Genomic DNA, 17,651 nt, shown 5'->3' with positions numbered 1-17,651 from the left:
GGTGCAAACCTGGGTTTGGTACTGCTGCTTAAGTTAACATCAGTGCAGCTCCGAACCAAATCTCCTTGCTGTCAAACCATTCAGGCCAACAAATAGCTCTTGCCATGTCACCTTAGCTACTGCATTTTGTGTCCTCCCTCCACAGACTGCCCAGCTGGTCCGTGGTGATCTGTGTGATGGATGATTTTGCTTGATGTCCTGAGCCAGAGGAAAACCCTCACTATCATGAGAGCATCTTGGCCTCACAGGTGCATTGGAGACAGAAATAGGGCAGTCTTTGAAGAGTCTGGGGCATTTATTCCCCTTAAACTTCAGCTGTGTAGGAGGTGGCTGCAGCTCACAGGATGTGAGTTCAGAGGTAAAGGGCTAGTTTTGAAGACATGGGTTTGTATGAACTGTCTGAGGCCAGAGTGGGAGCGAGCAGTTGGACTTGCAGGAAGAGCTCATGTGAGATACAGGAGAGCCAGCAAGTGAACAACTTTCTTCACCTGAGTGTGTCCTGGTACCAGCCACTTTCTACCCCTTTCCTTCTGACATAGGGATGCCACTTCAAAAGCTCTGTACCAGCACTCAAACCTTGGCCCTTCTCATCTTCCTTTTATTCACACTGTGCATGTTGGGTTGGTCAGTGACAGGCAGAGAAGGACTGAGCAGCTCACAGCAAATCTCAGCTGTTTCATCCTGCAAAAGAGGGGTCTCTTAGGGGCAAACAAACACAAAAGAAATGCAGTGGTTTGGCTTGTGTTGTTTTAGACCTGGTCCTTGCTGTGTCTAGGATCTGGGTCTATGACTTGGGAAGCATTTTTGTGATAGGGACAAGAGCTAAGGACAAGCCCCACAGCTTTTCTCCAGTGCTGCTGCTCAAATAGTTCAACCTGCCAGAATGGCAGCTCCTGCAAGCTCCAGGTAAACTCCTGCAAAAAAACCAAACCCATGCTTTGGTGGTAAAAAACATAGTTGTTCTTTGGGTCAGTGGGTGGATGCCTGTGTTGGCTCACCCTTGTTAAGAATCAGAAAAGCTGGCAGTCAAATGTTTGCCAAAAATCTGTCGAACAGGTATAGGAGGTGATCTGGCAGATAAAATGATTTGTTATCCCCTGTGTGTCCAACCAAGAGCAATGTGCCATCTGTCAGGGCCAGAAGACTTATATTGCGTGGTGGAGTGGGACCTAGGTTGTGGTAATGCAGGAATGAAATTATCATAGGTGTGGAAAAGCTGATTTCAACGTAAGAAGAGCAGAGATGTGGTCTGTAGTGCCAGGAGTTGTTTGATTTGAAGCAGCAGCTAGAGCACCAGTGTGAGATGTGTCTGGGCTTCTTGCAGACTGAGAGAGAACAGTTCACTTAATGCTTTACTTATGTAAAAGTGTCTTTAACTTACAGCAACAAAACTTCAAACAGAAGGTTGTGGCATTGCTGAAGAGGTTTAAAGTGTCTGATGAGGTAAGTAATTAATTCTGTAAGCCTTCCTGTCTTCCATGTTGCCCTCTGCTTGGAACATCTTGCTTTAGTCTTCAGAAACACTCTCCCATTTTCCCATAATTTCCCTCATTTTGTTTTTAAGTCTGCAGTGGATGTGACCTTTCCTTACACCCTGGCCTTGCATGGAGGCTTGAGGGCCAGCTTCTAAATGTCAGCAAACATTTTCTAGATCAAGTTTTATCAAAAGCAGATTTTGGCAGCCATCTGTGTACCCATTAGTTTTGCAGACTGCTTTGAAATTATCTTTGACCCTTTCAAAGGCAAATAGTCTATGGTGTATATTACTTGTGAAGTTAAATCCCAGCCTATTTGATCATCTCACTAGAACAACCAGGCAAGACATGTAAAACTTGGACAGGGAGCACAGATCCACAGGAGTCAGCTGTTTGGTCATAACTGAAAATGATGAAACAGATCCAGAACCCCTGTGTAACATTAAGTGTCTAATAAAAACAGTTAACAACTCAGTTGGCTGTTTGGCCGTGTGTTGATTTTGTGGCTTGTGGTAAAGAGTGAGTAACTCCTCATGCTTCCTTATGCTTTCAAACAGTCCTGTTAGCTTTGCTGTTCTTCCCAAGTTAGCTCAGCAGAGTCAGCACCCATAGCTAAGGGCTCAGACAGCTGAGCTGCCACTTTTCCAGAGCTGCCACTCAAAAAGCAAGCTCTGAACTGAGCACAGCTCCCTGCTTACTCTGGAGGATGTGCAAAGCAACCAGGAAAGTTTAGCATGAGGTGTCTGTTCTGCCTTGTGTGTGGGTGGCAGTGGATCCTTGTCCAGGTTTCAGGCGCCTCTTGTGGACATTTTTGGGTATCAAATGAGAAGTTGTCAGGGCAGCTTTTTCAGTAAAACCCAAGACAGGTTACGCTGTTGGGAATACTGGAGTTTTGTGCTGGTTCTAAGAAAACTGGGACTCCCTTGCGGCCTTTTCAAAGCATTGTTTATAGAATGGGGTTGAATAATGGACATAACCTGTAGTTAAATGGCTTGCTCATGGATGCCTAGTCCAATATGAAACTCCTGCTTAACCAGACACTGACAAGCTTGATCCAAAACATGCATTTCTCATATTTAATGCTCCTGTCAGGTATAGTATCCAAGCACCAGGAATAATCTTACTCCCAGGACCATGTACTGCAGTCCTGGGGAGAGCACAGGTGATGTGGGATCAATCTGTCTCCTGACAGGCTCAGTGATACCTGTTTCTGTCCTGTGTGTAGGTTCTGGATTCAGAGCAGGACCCAGCAGAGCACGTTCCAGAGGTGGAGGAGGATTTGGACCTTCTGTATGACACACTGGATATAGAGAACCCCAGTGACAGCGGGCCAGAAATGGAGGATGATGACAGTGTCTTGAGCACTCCAAAGCCAAAGTTAAAGTAAGTGTGAGGCAGCTTATGCTGGGCCGGAGAGACCATGCAGTGTCAGCACAGATGAGATGTTGGTTTGATACCCACACCTCCATTCTGGTTTTCCCCCTCATTGGAACCCTAGTGTGTGTTGTGAGAATGGGAATGACTGCTTGTGAGCTTGGGATAGTGTGTGTGTGTCAGTTCTTCCTTGTTCCCTTTGCAGATGTTATGCTGCCCTGCCACCTGAGCACAGGGGTAGGAACTGCTGACAGGCAGGCAGAGTTTTGAGGAAGTGGTAGAAACAGATAGGAAATGTGTGCTAAGGTAGAAGATGGTGGTGTTGGAAGCTGCAGAAGTAGTGACAGGGATGGGCAAGGCAGACTGTCTTTCTGGAAAGGCTGGTAATACGCTGTGTGGAAAGACAGTCTTTGCAAGGATTAAGGAAACAGAACTGCAGAAAACAAATTAATTCCTCAGGGCCCAAGGGCACTGACTGCAGCACACGTAGATACACTCAAGCCTGTTCTGAAAGGGCTTTTGTGGGCACTGATGTGTGGGTCAATCACAGCACTGTAGAGCTGAGCTGGGGATCACTGGCTCGGGGTCTGGAGCAGATACAGAACCCTGAGCTAATGGGGGTGACACATCCCTGTCCTGTGTCAAATCTCTGCCCAATAAAGACTGAAGACATGAGACTGAGCTGCACTCATGCTTCTGACTGGTGTGTGGTTGCGTGCTCAGGCCTTCGCTGTTGTGATGGCTCTGAAACAAAGCACTGGGGTGCTGACCACTGCAGCTGCTCAGTACAGCACCTGCTAAATGCTGGCTAATTATCAGGTGTACTAATATACTCATTAATGTAGAATAACCTAGTTGGGCTGAGAATAAATTCTGAGTCTGGAGTGACTTTTTCCCTATCAGTGACCCAGATGATGTCGAGAATAGATTGGAGCAGCAGTGATAAGTGATGGGGTTGGTGGCTTACAAAGGTTTGCAGCTTGACCCAAGATATCACCAGTTGGTAGGCCCTACCTTGAAGGGATTTGAAAGTAGATAAAGTAGATGTGTTGTGGTAAGCAGCAGTTTGAAACAAGCAAAAATGTTTTACTGTACGCACCGAGAGTTCATATCCTGTTCCCTGGAGCCAAGGAGCTAACTGTTCTGAGATATGTGATTACTGGAATAATGCTGGAATTGGAAGTTTACTGTGTCTGGTCCTGGAGAGACGCTTTGTGGTTTGCTGCATCCAGTTCTTGAGTTCATATCTTGAAGAGGATGTGATAAATGCTGATGGCTTGTAGGCAAATTTTTCCTGCAACAAAAAAAATCAGTTCCTTAAGTTGTAATTGAGTCTTGTAGCCTGGTGTGATGAGCTGCCTCTTATGTGGAAGCACAATCTGATTGTGTGTGTGCTACCTTATCTTATTGAGCAAATGTGTAATTGGAGCCTAGGGCTGAGAGCCAAATCCAGATGCAAGCTGGAAATAAAATGCATATTAGCACCAAGAGTCACTTACCCACAGGAGCAGAGTATCGGGGGGGTGGGGTGGGAGGGGAGGCAGTAATTCTAGTTGCTGTATTTCAGTCAGGAGCTAGACCCTGTCTGGAATGTTGTGTAGTTCAGTCAGCATTTCCTATGTGAAACAAAATGGTCATTGTGAAACTTTGTACCTGGTGCTTGGGGTAGTAAGGACACAAATGCTTTTGTGGGGTCAATGTGCATTCTGTTCTGCTGTGGGAATATGCTGGACCACATGCCCACCCTGGATCTTATGGAAGCAAAAGCTGCTGTTTACTGTGTAGAGTGAGAGTGTGCAGGCATTCCTAATAAGAGCTTTATAAAAATAGTCTCCTGTGTGACAGTCAGGCAGTGTCAGGGCTAGACAGGAATCCTTGGACTTTTTGGCTTCTCTTACTGTCCTGGAGATCATCCTCTCCTTTCAAAAGTAGCCTATAAATTTTACTGGAACCAGCAGTAAGACCCCCTGGAAACAGTCATGTTACTTTACTGTGAATGTGGTGGACTTCTGTGGTGTTTTTGATAATAAGGAATTCATTTTGCTTTTCTTATTCAGACCTTATTTTGAAGGACTGTCACACTCCAGCTCTCAGACAGAAATTGGTAGCATCCATAGCATCAGGAGCCAGAGAGAACCATCAAGTCCTGTAAGTCACGTTTCAAGAGTTACCTGTCTGCAGGTAATATAGCAGACCTGCACTAGCTCTATTTGCATGTGTAAATTAAAGCACCTCCTCTGACCTCCTCCAAAGACTTGGATGCAGAGATATGAATTTTTTGCTAAGAAAACACATTTGGTTCTTGGTTTTCTTTGTGGGGTTGGGGCAGTTTTTTGTTTGTTTTGAGTTTTTTGTTTTGTTTTCTTTTTTAATGCAATACTGTATTAACTCAAGGATACATCTTCAGGTTGTGTATTAAACACTTGCTAATGGTATGATTAGTTTCAGAATCTCAGGTGAAATGACTACCAGGGTGAGAGATGTTGCCTGGCAGTTTTAGGGACTTTTTAGCACTGTTTGGAGGAGGCTTTACCTTACTGTTTTTGGCATATTTTTCATGGTGGCTGAGAGCTCAGCCCTTTTTCCATCCCCTTGTGGATGGGCATATTGGCTGCATAAAGGGTCAGTCCCATTCCAGGGCACTTCCTTGCCAAACCTTGTTTGGTCCTGGTGTGGCCAGGAAGTGCTCCTGTTCATCCTGCAGAGCTGTGCCACGTTTAAACAGAGAAGTCTGTCTTTTGAGTAGCCTGATCCAGAGAGTGTGGCTGGAAACTGTGCTCGTGCTAAACCTCCTGATGATTTTTCTCCTCTCAAGCAGGTAGAAGTGCCTGAAAAGACAAAGAGTCTTGGAACCAAACATACAGGAGACAGTATTTCTGACACTGTCCCTTATGTAAGTTGAAAATGCATTTGTTGATGTTCCTCCTGTCAGTTTGGGTATCAGCTGGGAGCTGCATTCTCTGCCATATTTCTGTCTGTCCATGTAGTTGCACGTGCAACACATCTTCCATGGGTAACATCAGCTGCAGTGAAGATAACGCTGAGCTCTCCTCCTGACCTTAGTTGTTGGAGGTTCTTGTCTTTCAGCTTTTTGCAACTGAAATGCTCTACATGGCCTTCTTTTCAAACAGCCTTTCTCTTGGTTTGAGGAAGGCTGGCCCAAAGTATGCCCCTGAGCATGTGTACCATCCTGAAAAGGGTTCTCAGGCCTGTTCCATGCTATTGGATAGAAGTATTACTTCAAGCTGAATTGGCAGAAATCAAGCTGTTCCTGGGGTAAAAATCCCAAAGCTCAAGTTGCTCTGCTGGGGACACGAAGTGTGTAACGTTTATCCCATGTCTTTCTCTCTCTGCTAGTTCATTGGGTAAGCTGAATTAATCTGCATTGCATGAGGAGTCATGTCCCTGGCTTTTAGCTGGGAGAGTGCCTGTTCCAAATAGCATCCTACTTTTTCTACCTCAAGCTCCCTTGTGAGGCAGAGCTGGGAACTGGTAACCCCAGATAGCCAGTATTGGCTTCTCCCTTTTGGCAGTGAGTAGCATGTCTGGAGGAGGCAGGCTCAATGTGCCCCAGCCAGAGCAAAGCTCTCCAGGTGAGGAGAGGGGAGGATTTGTTCCTGGTAACTCTGTTCCCTGTGTTTTTGCAGGAGTCTAACCAGCAAGCTGAGGTCCCAGAGGCTGAACTCCCCACACCAGATGTGTTTGTCGAGAAGCTCCCACCCAGTGGGAAGATCACTAAGACAGAGTCCCTCATCATCCCGTCCACCAGGTAGAGAGAGGGGGGACAGCATTGTGCCTGCTGCAGGGCTGCTCAGGAGGTCAGGGACAGCGTGCAAGGGTTTGGTCATGATGCTACTGACTGCAAGGACACCCTCCTTGTGTTTGGGCATTTGAACGATGGGTGTTGAGCACTTGGTAAATGAATGCTCAGAGCCCTGAAGGGCAGCACCGCTCTGAGGCTGCTTTGGTCTCCTGTGTTGTACCTGCTCCATGACCAAGGAAGTTTTATAGAACTCTGGAGCTGCTTGCTTAAAGATACTGTTGCTAAGTCAATATCTGATGCCGATTTTGGCCTGAAAGGTGGTTGGTTGTCAAATCTAACCTTTAAACCTTCCCAAATAGGATAGTGAATGTGGGCGTCAGCAATCCAACAGTATAGTTTCTCTGGTTTGCATGTAAATAGATGTTCTTTTGGAGGTATTTCTGTGCTGCTTGGGAGTGCATGACTGCAGTTTGCATGGCTGGATCCTATTTATGCTGGTGTAGCAATAGCAGAGCAGTGGTGTGGGTCTAAGCATGGGCTGTGGAAGTCTTCCTGGGACTTCTGGGAACGTGCTTTGTAGCTGAACCATGCACTCTGCACTATCAGAAGCAGAATTAACAGGTCTCAAGCTAACTCAGATCTACGTGCACAATTCCCCAGTGCCTTCACTCAGATTATTGAGATTGCCAGACTGGGAGTTCTGGGATTTGGGAGGTGGGTCTCACTCAGATACGAGCCAGCTCTGGAATGTAAGCACATCTCTCTAGCAGGTCTGAAGGGAAGCAGACGGGCCGTCGGGGAAGAAGCACATCTCTGAAGGAGAGGCAGCCAGTGAGGCCACAGAACGAGAGAGCCAACAGCCTGGACAATGAGCGCTCTCCAGACACCCGGCACCACTTACAGGTGTGAAAATGATTATTGTCTCTCCAGCCACCCATAGTTTTTCCTCTTTTCCAACTGTTTCCCATGGTCCTTTTCATTCTGGTCCGAGTTCTGTCCCTGCTGGAAAGGAACTGGGCCCTGCAGCTTCAGGAAGGAGGGATTTTATGTCTTGGCTAAAACTGCGTCTTCCATCCAGTCTGCTGGGATTTGCCAGCTTGTCGTTTTGTCAGCCAGCCATAAACTGAAAACACTGGGACAGATTGTTAGAATGAGAAATGAATAGGAATGTGTTGAGGAATTACTCCTTTGAACTAAGGCAGATTGCTAGGGATTGCAGTAGGGGACTGACTTGTGCACAGCATATGTGCCATGCTTTTATTAGCTGCAGGACTCACTTATTTCCCTCCTTGGAGGAGACTGTTCCTGGCTTTTATGAATCCTAAATTGTTGGGCTACTATTAGTTGGTATAAAGTGATATAAGCAAAAGTGCGTGGCAGAAGAAGTAATGGCCAACCAGTCCCAGGTGGCTAATACTGAAGAAGCTGCTGAGTGTCAGTCCCATGTGCTGCTAGTGTGCCTTTCCTGATGGGATCACTGACCAACCATGCACAGCCCCCTCTCATGAATTGCAAGAGCTAGAGCTGATGGCTTGATGGTTACATGACATCTTTTACTGTTCTCTTCTCCATGTCTTTATTTCCAGATCCCCAGGAAAACAGTGTATGACCAACTAAATCACATCCTGGTTTCCGACGACCAGCTGCCAGAAAACATTATTCTTGTCAATACATCTGACTGGCAAGGCCAGGTAAAGGCAGGAGACGTTACCTGAAGCACAGTTCTCCTGCGCTGTTCCTCCTCAGGAATGGACAGGCCTTGAGCTCTACCACTAACCAAGTAGGTTCTGTTGCTTGGTTGGAAGAGCAGTGGTGGTGCGTGGGGGCTGGCAACCTACTGAGTGCTTAGTGCCTACAGGTTGGATTTCATTTGACCTGGAGATGCTGTGGGTCTTGTAAAGCTTTTGCCACCTAAATGTTTCCACAGAGGTGTTTTCTCTTCTATAAAGTGCTATTCCTTCTGTTTAGCAGCACACTGGGAATGGCTTGACCCTTGCACTTAAAAGCCTGCTTCTAAACTGTGGTAGAATGGAACAAAAGCAGCAGGGAAGTCTGACCTGTGGTTTAGGCTGAGATTTCTAAACGCAGGTGGTGAACACAGGAGAAAATATTTTGGGTCAGCTTCGTAGCTGTGCACATGCACTCATGATTCCTGACTGCAGGTCTGTCACCCCATCCTTTCTGAGTGATAGTTTTGTTAAGGAGAACCCTGAGCAGTACATTTTTTTGCTGGCAACAAGGGGTGGTTTGTTACAGGTTTGGAACACATTTTTCTCCTTTTGGAACCTTATTCTGAGAAAGCAATAAATTATGTATGGCAGAGGACCAATAAACATGTGCTCGGTGACTGTCGCCTGGAGAACTTGTGCCAGGCATTTGGAGTTACACTGTCTGGTTTGGCTTTCTGCTTCTGGAAGAACTAGGGTCTCAATGTGTGAGAGAGCAAAAATACCAGCTGAACTACTCTTTCCAGTTTCTCTATACTTGGAAGACAGAGAAATGCCTTCTAGAGATGAACAGAAAGCATTGTAGGTCATCTTCCAGTGGTTCTGGCAGCTTGTGCTTTCAGTGTCAGATGGCATGCACTTAGCAATGGCTGGGTTGTATAGATTAGCAGTACAGAATTTGAAAGTGTGAGATAATTGCTAAGTGCCATAATTTATGTCCATGTGTACCCAAGCTGTATGTTGTTCCCCATTAACTGCATGGAGGGGAAACAGTCCCTCATGAGGAACATGTATGTTGATAGCACCCATCCCTTTTTTTAGTGCTCGGGGTGGGCAGAACATTGCATTTGTTTAAAACCTTTTGAAATCTGGGAGAGATGCAACTGCAGTTCTAGAAGCAGGCAGGTAGACAGTATCTGCTCTTACCCAGTGCTGTCTGCTAGGTGAACAGCCTTCTGCTGGTGCCCTGCCCTCTGTGGCCATAAAAACTGTGCTGTTCTGGAGTTGTTGTTGCTATGTTTGGGATATGGTCTTGTTGTCTATCAAGAAGGTGTTTCCATTTTTCTAGAGGAAAAGCTTTCCTTTGGCTGCTGCACAAGGACAAGGTGTTTGAGAAACAGCCATATCACTTACAAATCAGACACAGGGAGAGAGCCCAAGTTTGGGTATGAGAAGACCTGGGAGGTTTGGGGAGGCACATTTTCTTCTTGTGACAAACTGTACCAAAAAAGGACTATAAAATGTTCTGTTCTCTCCTCAGTACCTATCAGATGTCTTGCAAAAGCATACATTGCCAGTGGTCTGTACATGCTCCTCTGCTGATATTCAAGCAGCTTTCAGCACTATTGTCTCCAGGATACAGAGATAGTAAGTTCTCACCTTGCTTGTGTTGTTTGTCTCAGCTCTAAAAGCCTCTCAGTTCCTGTGCCCCAGGGCCCAGGGAGTTTATTTCTCAACTACTGGATGAAGCTTCTGCCTTTCAGTACTTCTTCCAACCTGCTCTCCTGAGGTCAGAATTGTGTGGCTCTTTAGCCCTCACCAACCCTGCAAAGTTGTTCATGTTCTGCCATGTGTGGGGGGATGCAAGTCACCCACACCAGTGATTATAAAAGGTTGTGCTTTGGAGGCTGCCTCATAGCTCAGATACATGCAGCAGTAAAGCATGAAAAACTAATAAGTGCTTTTTAAATAGTTCTTGCTTCCTCCTCCAAGTAATTCCCAAATTAATTCCTCAAGGCACTCCTTAGTTATCTGCTGATAGCTGTGGGTACCTGAGAGTGTTCTCTGACCCAGCAGCTAGTAGCAGTAGGGTACATCCTAACCTAGATAGTTGAGTCCAGCCCTTTAGATGATCCAGATGTGTGAAAGAAGAAGCAAGAAGACCAATTAAGAAACTACTGAAGAAGTGTATTTCATTAATAATGCTTTAAGCTGCTGATTATCATTGTGCTATTGCCCTTTGTATTGAAGGAACTCTCTTCTGCCATAATTGTTATTAACCTTTTTTTTTTTTTGTTACTTGGTCTGAAATATGTGGTTGAAACATGATTACAAATATGTTTCCTCTTTTTCTGTCTAGCTGTAACTGCAATTCACAGCCTCCAAACCCAATTAAAATTGCAGTGGCAGGAGCCCAGAATTACCTCAGTGCTGTATTGAGGCTCTTTGTAGAGCAGCTGTCTCACAAAACTCCCGACTGGCTCGGCTACATGAGATTTTTGATCATCCCTCTAGGTAAATAAGGAACAGTTTTTCTTCATAGAAAGATGAATGGGTTAAATGTGCTGTGTTTGCTCAGGAGAAGGCTTTCTGGAAGCTTTGGCTATAGGTATATGTCTGTTCAATGAGGCAAACTGTTGTATTATTGTGTAATGCTGGTGTTGCTGCTCTTGTGTGAGTGAATTTCATCTTTCCATTCTTGATGCCAAAGTCTGCTTGTAAACCTTTCATTTGAAGCAAGGGGTTAAGTACTTCTTCCCCATACAGAAAGATTCTTATGTATCTTTTTATCATGGTACAATAAATGCACAGAATAATGTCCTAGAAGCTCTTTCCCTGGCCAAAATGTTGAATTCACATGTTTCCCAAAGCGATAACTGTTCTGGCCTCCGTGAGCCTGACTCCAAAAATGTTAGCTCTGAAACTGCTGAGAATTTTAATTATTCAGATTACATGCATCTTTTGACCTTTCCTTTACGTGCTGTTCTCCTCAGGTTTTCCCTCAGTTTTTCTGCACCTTATCTCTGCCTTTTAAGCAGCTTAACAAGCCTGCCTGGCTGAAAAGTTACCCAGCTTCAGTCGCTTGTGTTGAAGGAAATAGAATGGACTGATAACATTAAGGGTCTTGTTCTAGTCAGAAATGTAAGGAATGTTGTAGTGGCAATGCCTGGGAAACCAGGCAGTCACTGATGCTGTGGGCAGGGACCTCTGGGCAGTGGTAAGGGTATGAGGCCAGGAGCTGGTCTAGTCCAAGTCTTGACTTGTGTGAACAGAGCACTTGGGTGATGTAGGCAGCAGAAAACTTTGAAAAGCCTTTTTCTCGATGTTTTCCAATCTTCTAGGATTGGGACCAGGTGATGGCAACTCCTGTGGGAATCAGAAGCTGGTGGCCCAGCACCATGAACAGTGGAGTTAGGCTGCTGATTCAGTGGTAGGATTTGCAGAAGTCAAATGAAAAAGGCAGGAGAGAGTTGGATCCTTCTGTAAGGAAAGGCATTTAGTTTCCAAAGTGGTTGGCAGGAAGAGAAGAGAGAGCCCTTTTGGGACTAAAAACAAAAAAATATTTTCTGCAAGGCTCAATGTGCTTTGAATGAGAATCTGTGTGACTGAGACTTTGATCTTCACTTGCTGACTGTCTCCTGGCCTCAGAAAAAGAGTTTTCTGTCCTGCAGTCATTAATGATTTGAAAAATGTTCCCTCTTTGGAAGTGAAACACAAGGTTCAGCTAGCGTGGCTTTAGGTTGTCTTTTTAATCATAAAACTTTGTTTTGTAATTTAAAAAAAGAAAAAATTAACAAAGCACTTTGATAATGAAACTACTTCAGAACTCTGAATCCTTTTTAAATGTACTTCAAATATAGAAACTTCTCTAACAGGGCCTTTTCCACAGAAGTCTGCAGTGTTTCCTGATCGAATCAAGAGCTTATTTCTGGCCAGCCTTCTGGCAGTTCGTTAAAGTGATTGAGGAGCAGCCTCTCATTTCTGACAATTGAAAAAGCACCAAAGACAGAATGGTGACCGTGCCATAAATGTCTTAAAGGAAAAGCCTCTGTGCTGCTATCAATACTTTCAAACTAGGGATGGTGGAATTTTTCCTAAGGTGGTTTTACCTTCTGAATCCACAACTACACTCTGCAATGACAGTGGTTTATTAATAATGAGAAATGCTTAGTGTCTGTAAGCAGCTGTACTGGGAGATTCAGTCCTGCTTCATGCTGCTGATTCTATGACTGGAAGACTCTTTTGATGTCCAAACCACTGTAAAAACAACTGAAAAGGGGCAGGTAAAATAAAATAAAAAGTTGAGGGCTATTTTGGCTGTTTGAGGTATCTTTAACATTTTATTTAGCTCCTGTGGATAGAACTTCTTGGGAGACCTCCTGTTTTTTAGTTGTCTCTAACTGCATTTACCAGGTGCAGTGTGTTTTCCCAGCATATGGGAAAGCTTCTCCAGTGCATGGTGCAGAGCTGTTCTGTGTGCACTGTTTAAAAGTTCACTGCAAAAGAAATGATGGGTGTGAAAGTAGCCATGATTAGGAGGGGTTGAGAAAGGATTTAGTCCTCAGTCTTTAATGACAATGAGGGGAGCTCAGAGAGACCTGCTGCTTGAACCTTTCCTGGAGGTCTGGAAATTAGCACTTTTTTTCCCCTGAAAATTAGCAGGTTTCTTCCACCACAGTCTTTACTGGAGCACAGTGAGTATAGTTAAACAACTGGAGTCGCCTCAAGAGAATTTGTAAGGTTACCAGTTACCAGCTGGTGACTCAACTGTTGCAACCTCTGGAAGTGTGAGATGTGAGAATGGAAGATGTGAGAATTTCGTATGCAGGAAAGATAAAAATAATCTGATTAGTAGGAACTCTGAGGCTGCTTCATGGCTGATTGTAAATGTACAGGATTCATGCTGAGCATGACTACCATGTGGTGACTGGGAAGTGTGATCCTGGCACACCTTTTCTCTGATGTTGAATGAAAGACTGGAGAGGTAGTTGCAAGAGGGTGTTGTCTGTTTTAGGGACATAGGTGGCCTAAAATGAAAATTTGCCACCTCCCAGGGTAGTGTTTGTCACTTAAACACCTTCCCTCTCCTGCTCAGTGTAAGTATAAAGTTAGATCTCCATCCAGAGCTGGAGGCTGAACACACAAAGCTTCTGCAAGGAGGTCTTTCCATGCTCACAGAAGAGCTGAGCCATGAGGCTTAGCTAGAGCAAGCAGGGACCTGATGCATATGCCAACATTCACTGGGGGCTGTAATCCTTGGACTCTGTCTTCTGTCTTTAATTGCAGCGCATTTATTGAGCTCATAGCCCTTTTCCACCGATTAAACAAGCCTCCCTGGGTTGTTTTTCCTGGTTGAGGGCAATTGCCTCTTAGTATTGCAAAACACCTGTGGTGTGTGAATGGTGTTGGGAAGAAGGGGTCTGGCTCCTCCTGGCAGAGGTGACCTAGCCATGGTGTGTGTGGTGCAGTCTGTGGGCAGGAAGGGCTGTTTGGGAAAACCCCTTGCAAAGCTGAGAGACTGAGATGGAGAGTCATAGTGCCTCTGTGTCTTCCAAATCATTTATTTCCTCAGCAGTTTCCCAGTCCCGTTTTCTTTGGCCTTCTAAAATTTAATTTGTCGGGGTGAAGGGGGAAGTGTCAACTGAAGGATACCAGTGTGTTGAAGCAGTCTCTGCTGGGAAGTCTGTTTGCATGTTCTTGTAGAGATAAGCTGCCCTAAACTACTTGGTTATAATTGAAAAAGTTTATTTCTGGGGTGTCTAGTGTAATTTTGATTTTGGAGTTTAATTCCTTACAAATAAAAATCATGCTTGTGTGAAGTGCTGGGAAGAACAACTATCCTGTTTTCCTTTCTTCCTTAGGCTCTCATCCAGTGGCCAAGTATCTGGGGTCTGTAGATTATAGATACAACAACTTCTTCCAAGATCTAGCCTGGAGAGATCTATTCAACAAACTTGAAGCACAGACCACTGGTAAGACCATGTGTCTGTGTCTGGCCTGTGTGGGATGAAAAGTTTGAATGAGTAATTTTAGCAAAGGTCAAGTAAATACAAGAGGAAGCAGACAAATGTTTCTGTTCCTCTTTTCTCCTCACTCCACCACATTCCCATTTCAGATCTGACCTTTGTAAGCCCTTCTTCACGTGGCGGTTTGCAAAGAGTTGTTGGCTCCCAGAGGCACTAACTAGCTGCCTCTGAGTCATGCTGTTCTTACCTGGCTCTCAGCTTTGTTCTTTGATGCATACATCTCTCTGCCAAGTTCAGTACATTGCTTTCCTTCAGAAAGTGTACAGCCTAAAGATTTGGAAAACTGGAAAGTCTGGGAGGATTAACTTCTCTTAGTTGTGTGTGAGAATGTTCTGAAGTCTGCTGGCAGGACCTTTCTTGTTAAAGAATTTTGTTCTTCACTGGTGTGGTAGCAAGTGGAAGCTGCCCTAGGTCAAATCAACAAATTCCTGTTCTGATCTGAGACTGTTCTAGGCCAGGTTAAAGCCTTACTCTATGTTAAAGTATTCATTTGCTTAAAATATTAATGCTTACAGTTTTTTCATCGATTTCAAAAATGGAAAGAAATAGGAGAGAGGAGGATTTGCATCTGGCTTTTAGGGCTACATGAAAGCTTGAGATTTGATGCTGTCACAGCAGCATAGCCCATAGGGAAATTTCACTAGAAGGAAAAAGCTTTGGAGTTTGTGGAGCACCGTGAGTGTGGGGAGGTTGCAGTGTGGTTCTCCCTGTTGGAATTGCAGTGCCTGAGACTCCCAGGATGCTCCTGGAAGTCCTTTAGCCATGAGAGGAAGAGAGAGAGACCTCTTCATAGGTAAATATGCTTTTTTAGCAGATGGGAAGGTGGCTGGACAAGACCCTGGGCACCCTGTTCTGAAGGTGAAGTTAGTCTTGCTTGAGCAGGAGACTGGACTAGAAACACAGTCTACATGTTTCCTTAATCCTAAGCTTGTAGAAGAACAGGTGTATGGAACTGGTTTCTTTTAATTCCTTACTGCACTTGAAAATGCAGACAAATGTAAATACAGACCTGATTTTTGTGTCTCAGTTAGGAATGCTTCATAATACAGTACAAATCCAGCCTGAGAACCACAGGTGTTCCTTAGTGAGATGTCATATGCTGGTTGTATGCTGCAACCCTTATTTATTTTTGCATTATTGTTCAGTGCAGATCTTGTACATTCTGTGTTTTCATCTGTGCTGTGGGAACTGCACAGAAACCCTGTGATGGCATAAGAAGATCTGGCAGAGAATTGTAGCTCTTAATTAGTTCACTGTTCAAATACAAAGAGTTGGGTTAAAATGCCCATTTATAAGGTATGGAAGTGCCTGGTGAAGGTCACTTGCATTCCTGTGATCTCACATTGAGGCTTTTCGCTGGAAACCAAAGAAATATTGAAGGTGTTTAAGAGATGTCTTCCTGTCAACTTGAATCAAGCACAGTCTCACCTATCTGGAGCATTGCTGCCATAGATGTGATCTTTGTGCTTTTCCTATCCTTGCATGTCTCTCAGTCTTCTCAGTGAACTCAGCAAGGCCATGAGGTCATTAGGAATTCAGGTCACTGAATGCTGGTGTGAGCAGAGCAGCTCACCTGGGAGAGGTGTCCAGGCACTTTCTTCAGCAGATATCTGCAGTCAAGGTGTGAAAAAGCCTTAATCTGACTCTGGGCAGGTACATGTTTTCAAAGAAAAGCTTTTAACCACTATAAAATACTCATGACACTTCAGTCAGTAACGCTGTGTGCAGATGTCTGTACTTATGTACTTAGTGTTCCTTCCCAATGTTTTCACCTTAATGCTCATAGGATGTTTGCTTTTGGTTGGACAGCTTTACTGTGCTCTGGAATAAACAGAGCTTCCTGGGGGAGATGCAGTTCAAATGCAGATGGCAGGGTACCATCAGCAGGTGGGAGGCCAGTGGTGGTGGTGGTCAGAAAAGTCACTTAAATGCTTTCCTTTTGTTCTCTTGCAGTTCCAGAGGCGCCCGATGTCGTCTCCCGGATAACCCAGTACATAGCAGGGGCAAACTGTGCACACCAGTTGCCCATTGCTGAAGCCATGCTGACATACAAACAGAAAAGGTATGTCACTGCTGTCATACTGGCTCTGAGGGTGAGCAGCTGGTTGAAAACAGAGTGCTTTTCTCATCTCATGTACCAGCAGTCTAAAAATCACTCCAAATGGCAAAACCCTTGGGAACCTTACGGTAACCTACACCCAGTGATGTGTCCCACTTAGTGAATCTACAACAGTGGGGTTACTTCAAGTGCAGTGATTTTCTTGAAGATATGAGAGGTTTGGAGAAGTGGGGACTAAGGAGGATGAGGGGCAAACAGATTATATCTGCTTAGGTTCCAGAGATCTCTTACCACAGAGACCTTAGGTGTGGAAGACTGGACTTCAGCATTCCCCCTCAAAGTATCTCCCATGAGATCTAACCTTTTTACATCAGCGTTGATGGAACTGAAACCCTTTCTTTTTGGAGTGTAAATAGCAGAGCTTCTCGCAGGAGAGACAAAATGCTTGTTGATTGGCAGTTGCAGGCTACCAGGACTCCTTCTGGGGAGGGCTGACATTCACCAGGTTTTATCTCAGCTTTTCTTAAGGGATAAGCAGCCTGCAGGAAGGACGATTGGGGTCTGAAAGCAAGAGCAGGAGTATGTAGAGCCTCATGTGGCTAGGGTCCAGGAAGAAGAGTAACTGTCACTGAAGGGTAGAGAAGCATTGTTATCAGGGGACAGACAGAATAACAGATTCCAACTCACATCCTAATAATTTCCAAGAGTAGGACAAACATTCAGCTCATGTGATTTTTCTCAGTTAGGGACTACCAATGAGGCATGGATGGTGTTAACTGTTAATCACTTCTATTTGATTTTTCATTTTTGGTCCATTAACATCCCTCATTGGTGTCTCCTTTGCGTAAGAATTGTGAGGGATTAAAAGTGTGGATAGAGTAACTTTTTTCCCCTCTTTTTGGGAATTCTCATAGTATATTGCTTTTCCATTCCCGTGTCTGTTCTTACATTACTTCGCAGAAATGATTCAGTAAAATTCTGCCCACTCTACATATTTTCCTAGGGAAAATATTTCTGAACTGACTAGTCCCGTAAAAGAGACTAGTCCAGTTTCTTCATGTATTTGTGAACTTCTGTAAAATTAACGTGATAATAAGAATTAAATTTGAAGAGCCACAGGGTACTTGAAGCTCTTGTCTTCAGTTTTCCATTTTGTTTTTGGTGTGAAGACTTACCTAGTTACCAGCAGGGAGATCAGACACCCCTAGTGCAGTGTGAACCCCTTCTCAGGGCAGCCTTCTTCTTTCTCTGCACTCTTGGGTTGCTGGGTTCTGCACTGGTTTCCAC

General features: G+C 44.7%; 1 protein-coding gene across 7 annotated transcripts in view; it reads left to right on the top strand.

Moving 5' to 3' along the window:
- The window catches only part of PACS2 (phosphofurin acidic cluster sorting protein 2), a 73,377-nt gene that overhangs the window by 38,722 nt on the left and 17,004 nt on the right, over positions 1 to 17,651 (top strand). For 2 of the 7 annotated variants that reach the window (XM_032695824.1, XM_032695821.1), the window contains exons 8-18: positions 1,384 to 1,443; positions 2,701 to 2,858; positions 4,907 to 4,997; positions 5,668 to 5,742; positions 6,497 to 6,618; positions 7,383 to 7,515; positions 8,199 to 8,303; positions 9,820 to 9,926; positions 10,639 to 10,793; positions 14,141 to 14,251; positions 16,259 to 16,367. In XM_032695824.1, the coding sequence (XP_032551715.1) occupies positions 1,384 to 1,443; positions 2,701 to 2,858; positions 4,907 to 4,997; positions 5,668 to 5,742; positions 6,497 to 6,618; positions 7,383 to 7,515; positions 8,199 to 8,303; positions 9,820 to 9,926; positions 10,639 to 10,793; positions 14,141 to 14,251; positions 16,259 to 16,367 (1,226 nt within the window). Of the gene's footprint in view, positions 1 to 1,383; positions 1,444 to 2,700; positions 2,859 to 4,906; positions 4,998 to 5,664; positions 5,743 to 6,496; positions 6,619 to 7,379; positions 7,516 to 8,198; positions 8,304 to 9,819; positions 9,927 to 10,638; positions 10,794 to 14,140; positions 14,252 to 16,258; positions 16,368 to 17,651 lie in introns of all 7 variants that reach the window. The other 5 variants (XM_032695823.1, XM_032695819.1, XM_032695822.1 and 2 more) reach the window with 3 other exon arrangements.

This window comes from Chiroxiphia lanceolata, chromosome 9, assembly GCF_009829145.1.
Source record: "Chiroxiphia lanceolata isolate bChiLan1 chromosome 9, bChiLan1.pri, whole genome shotgun sequence".
NCBI lineage: Eukaryota > Metazoa > Chordata > Aves > Passeriformes > Pipridae > Chiroxiphia > Chiroxiphia lanceolata.
This window is presented reverse-complemented; position numbering and strand designations above follow the sequence as displayed.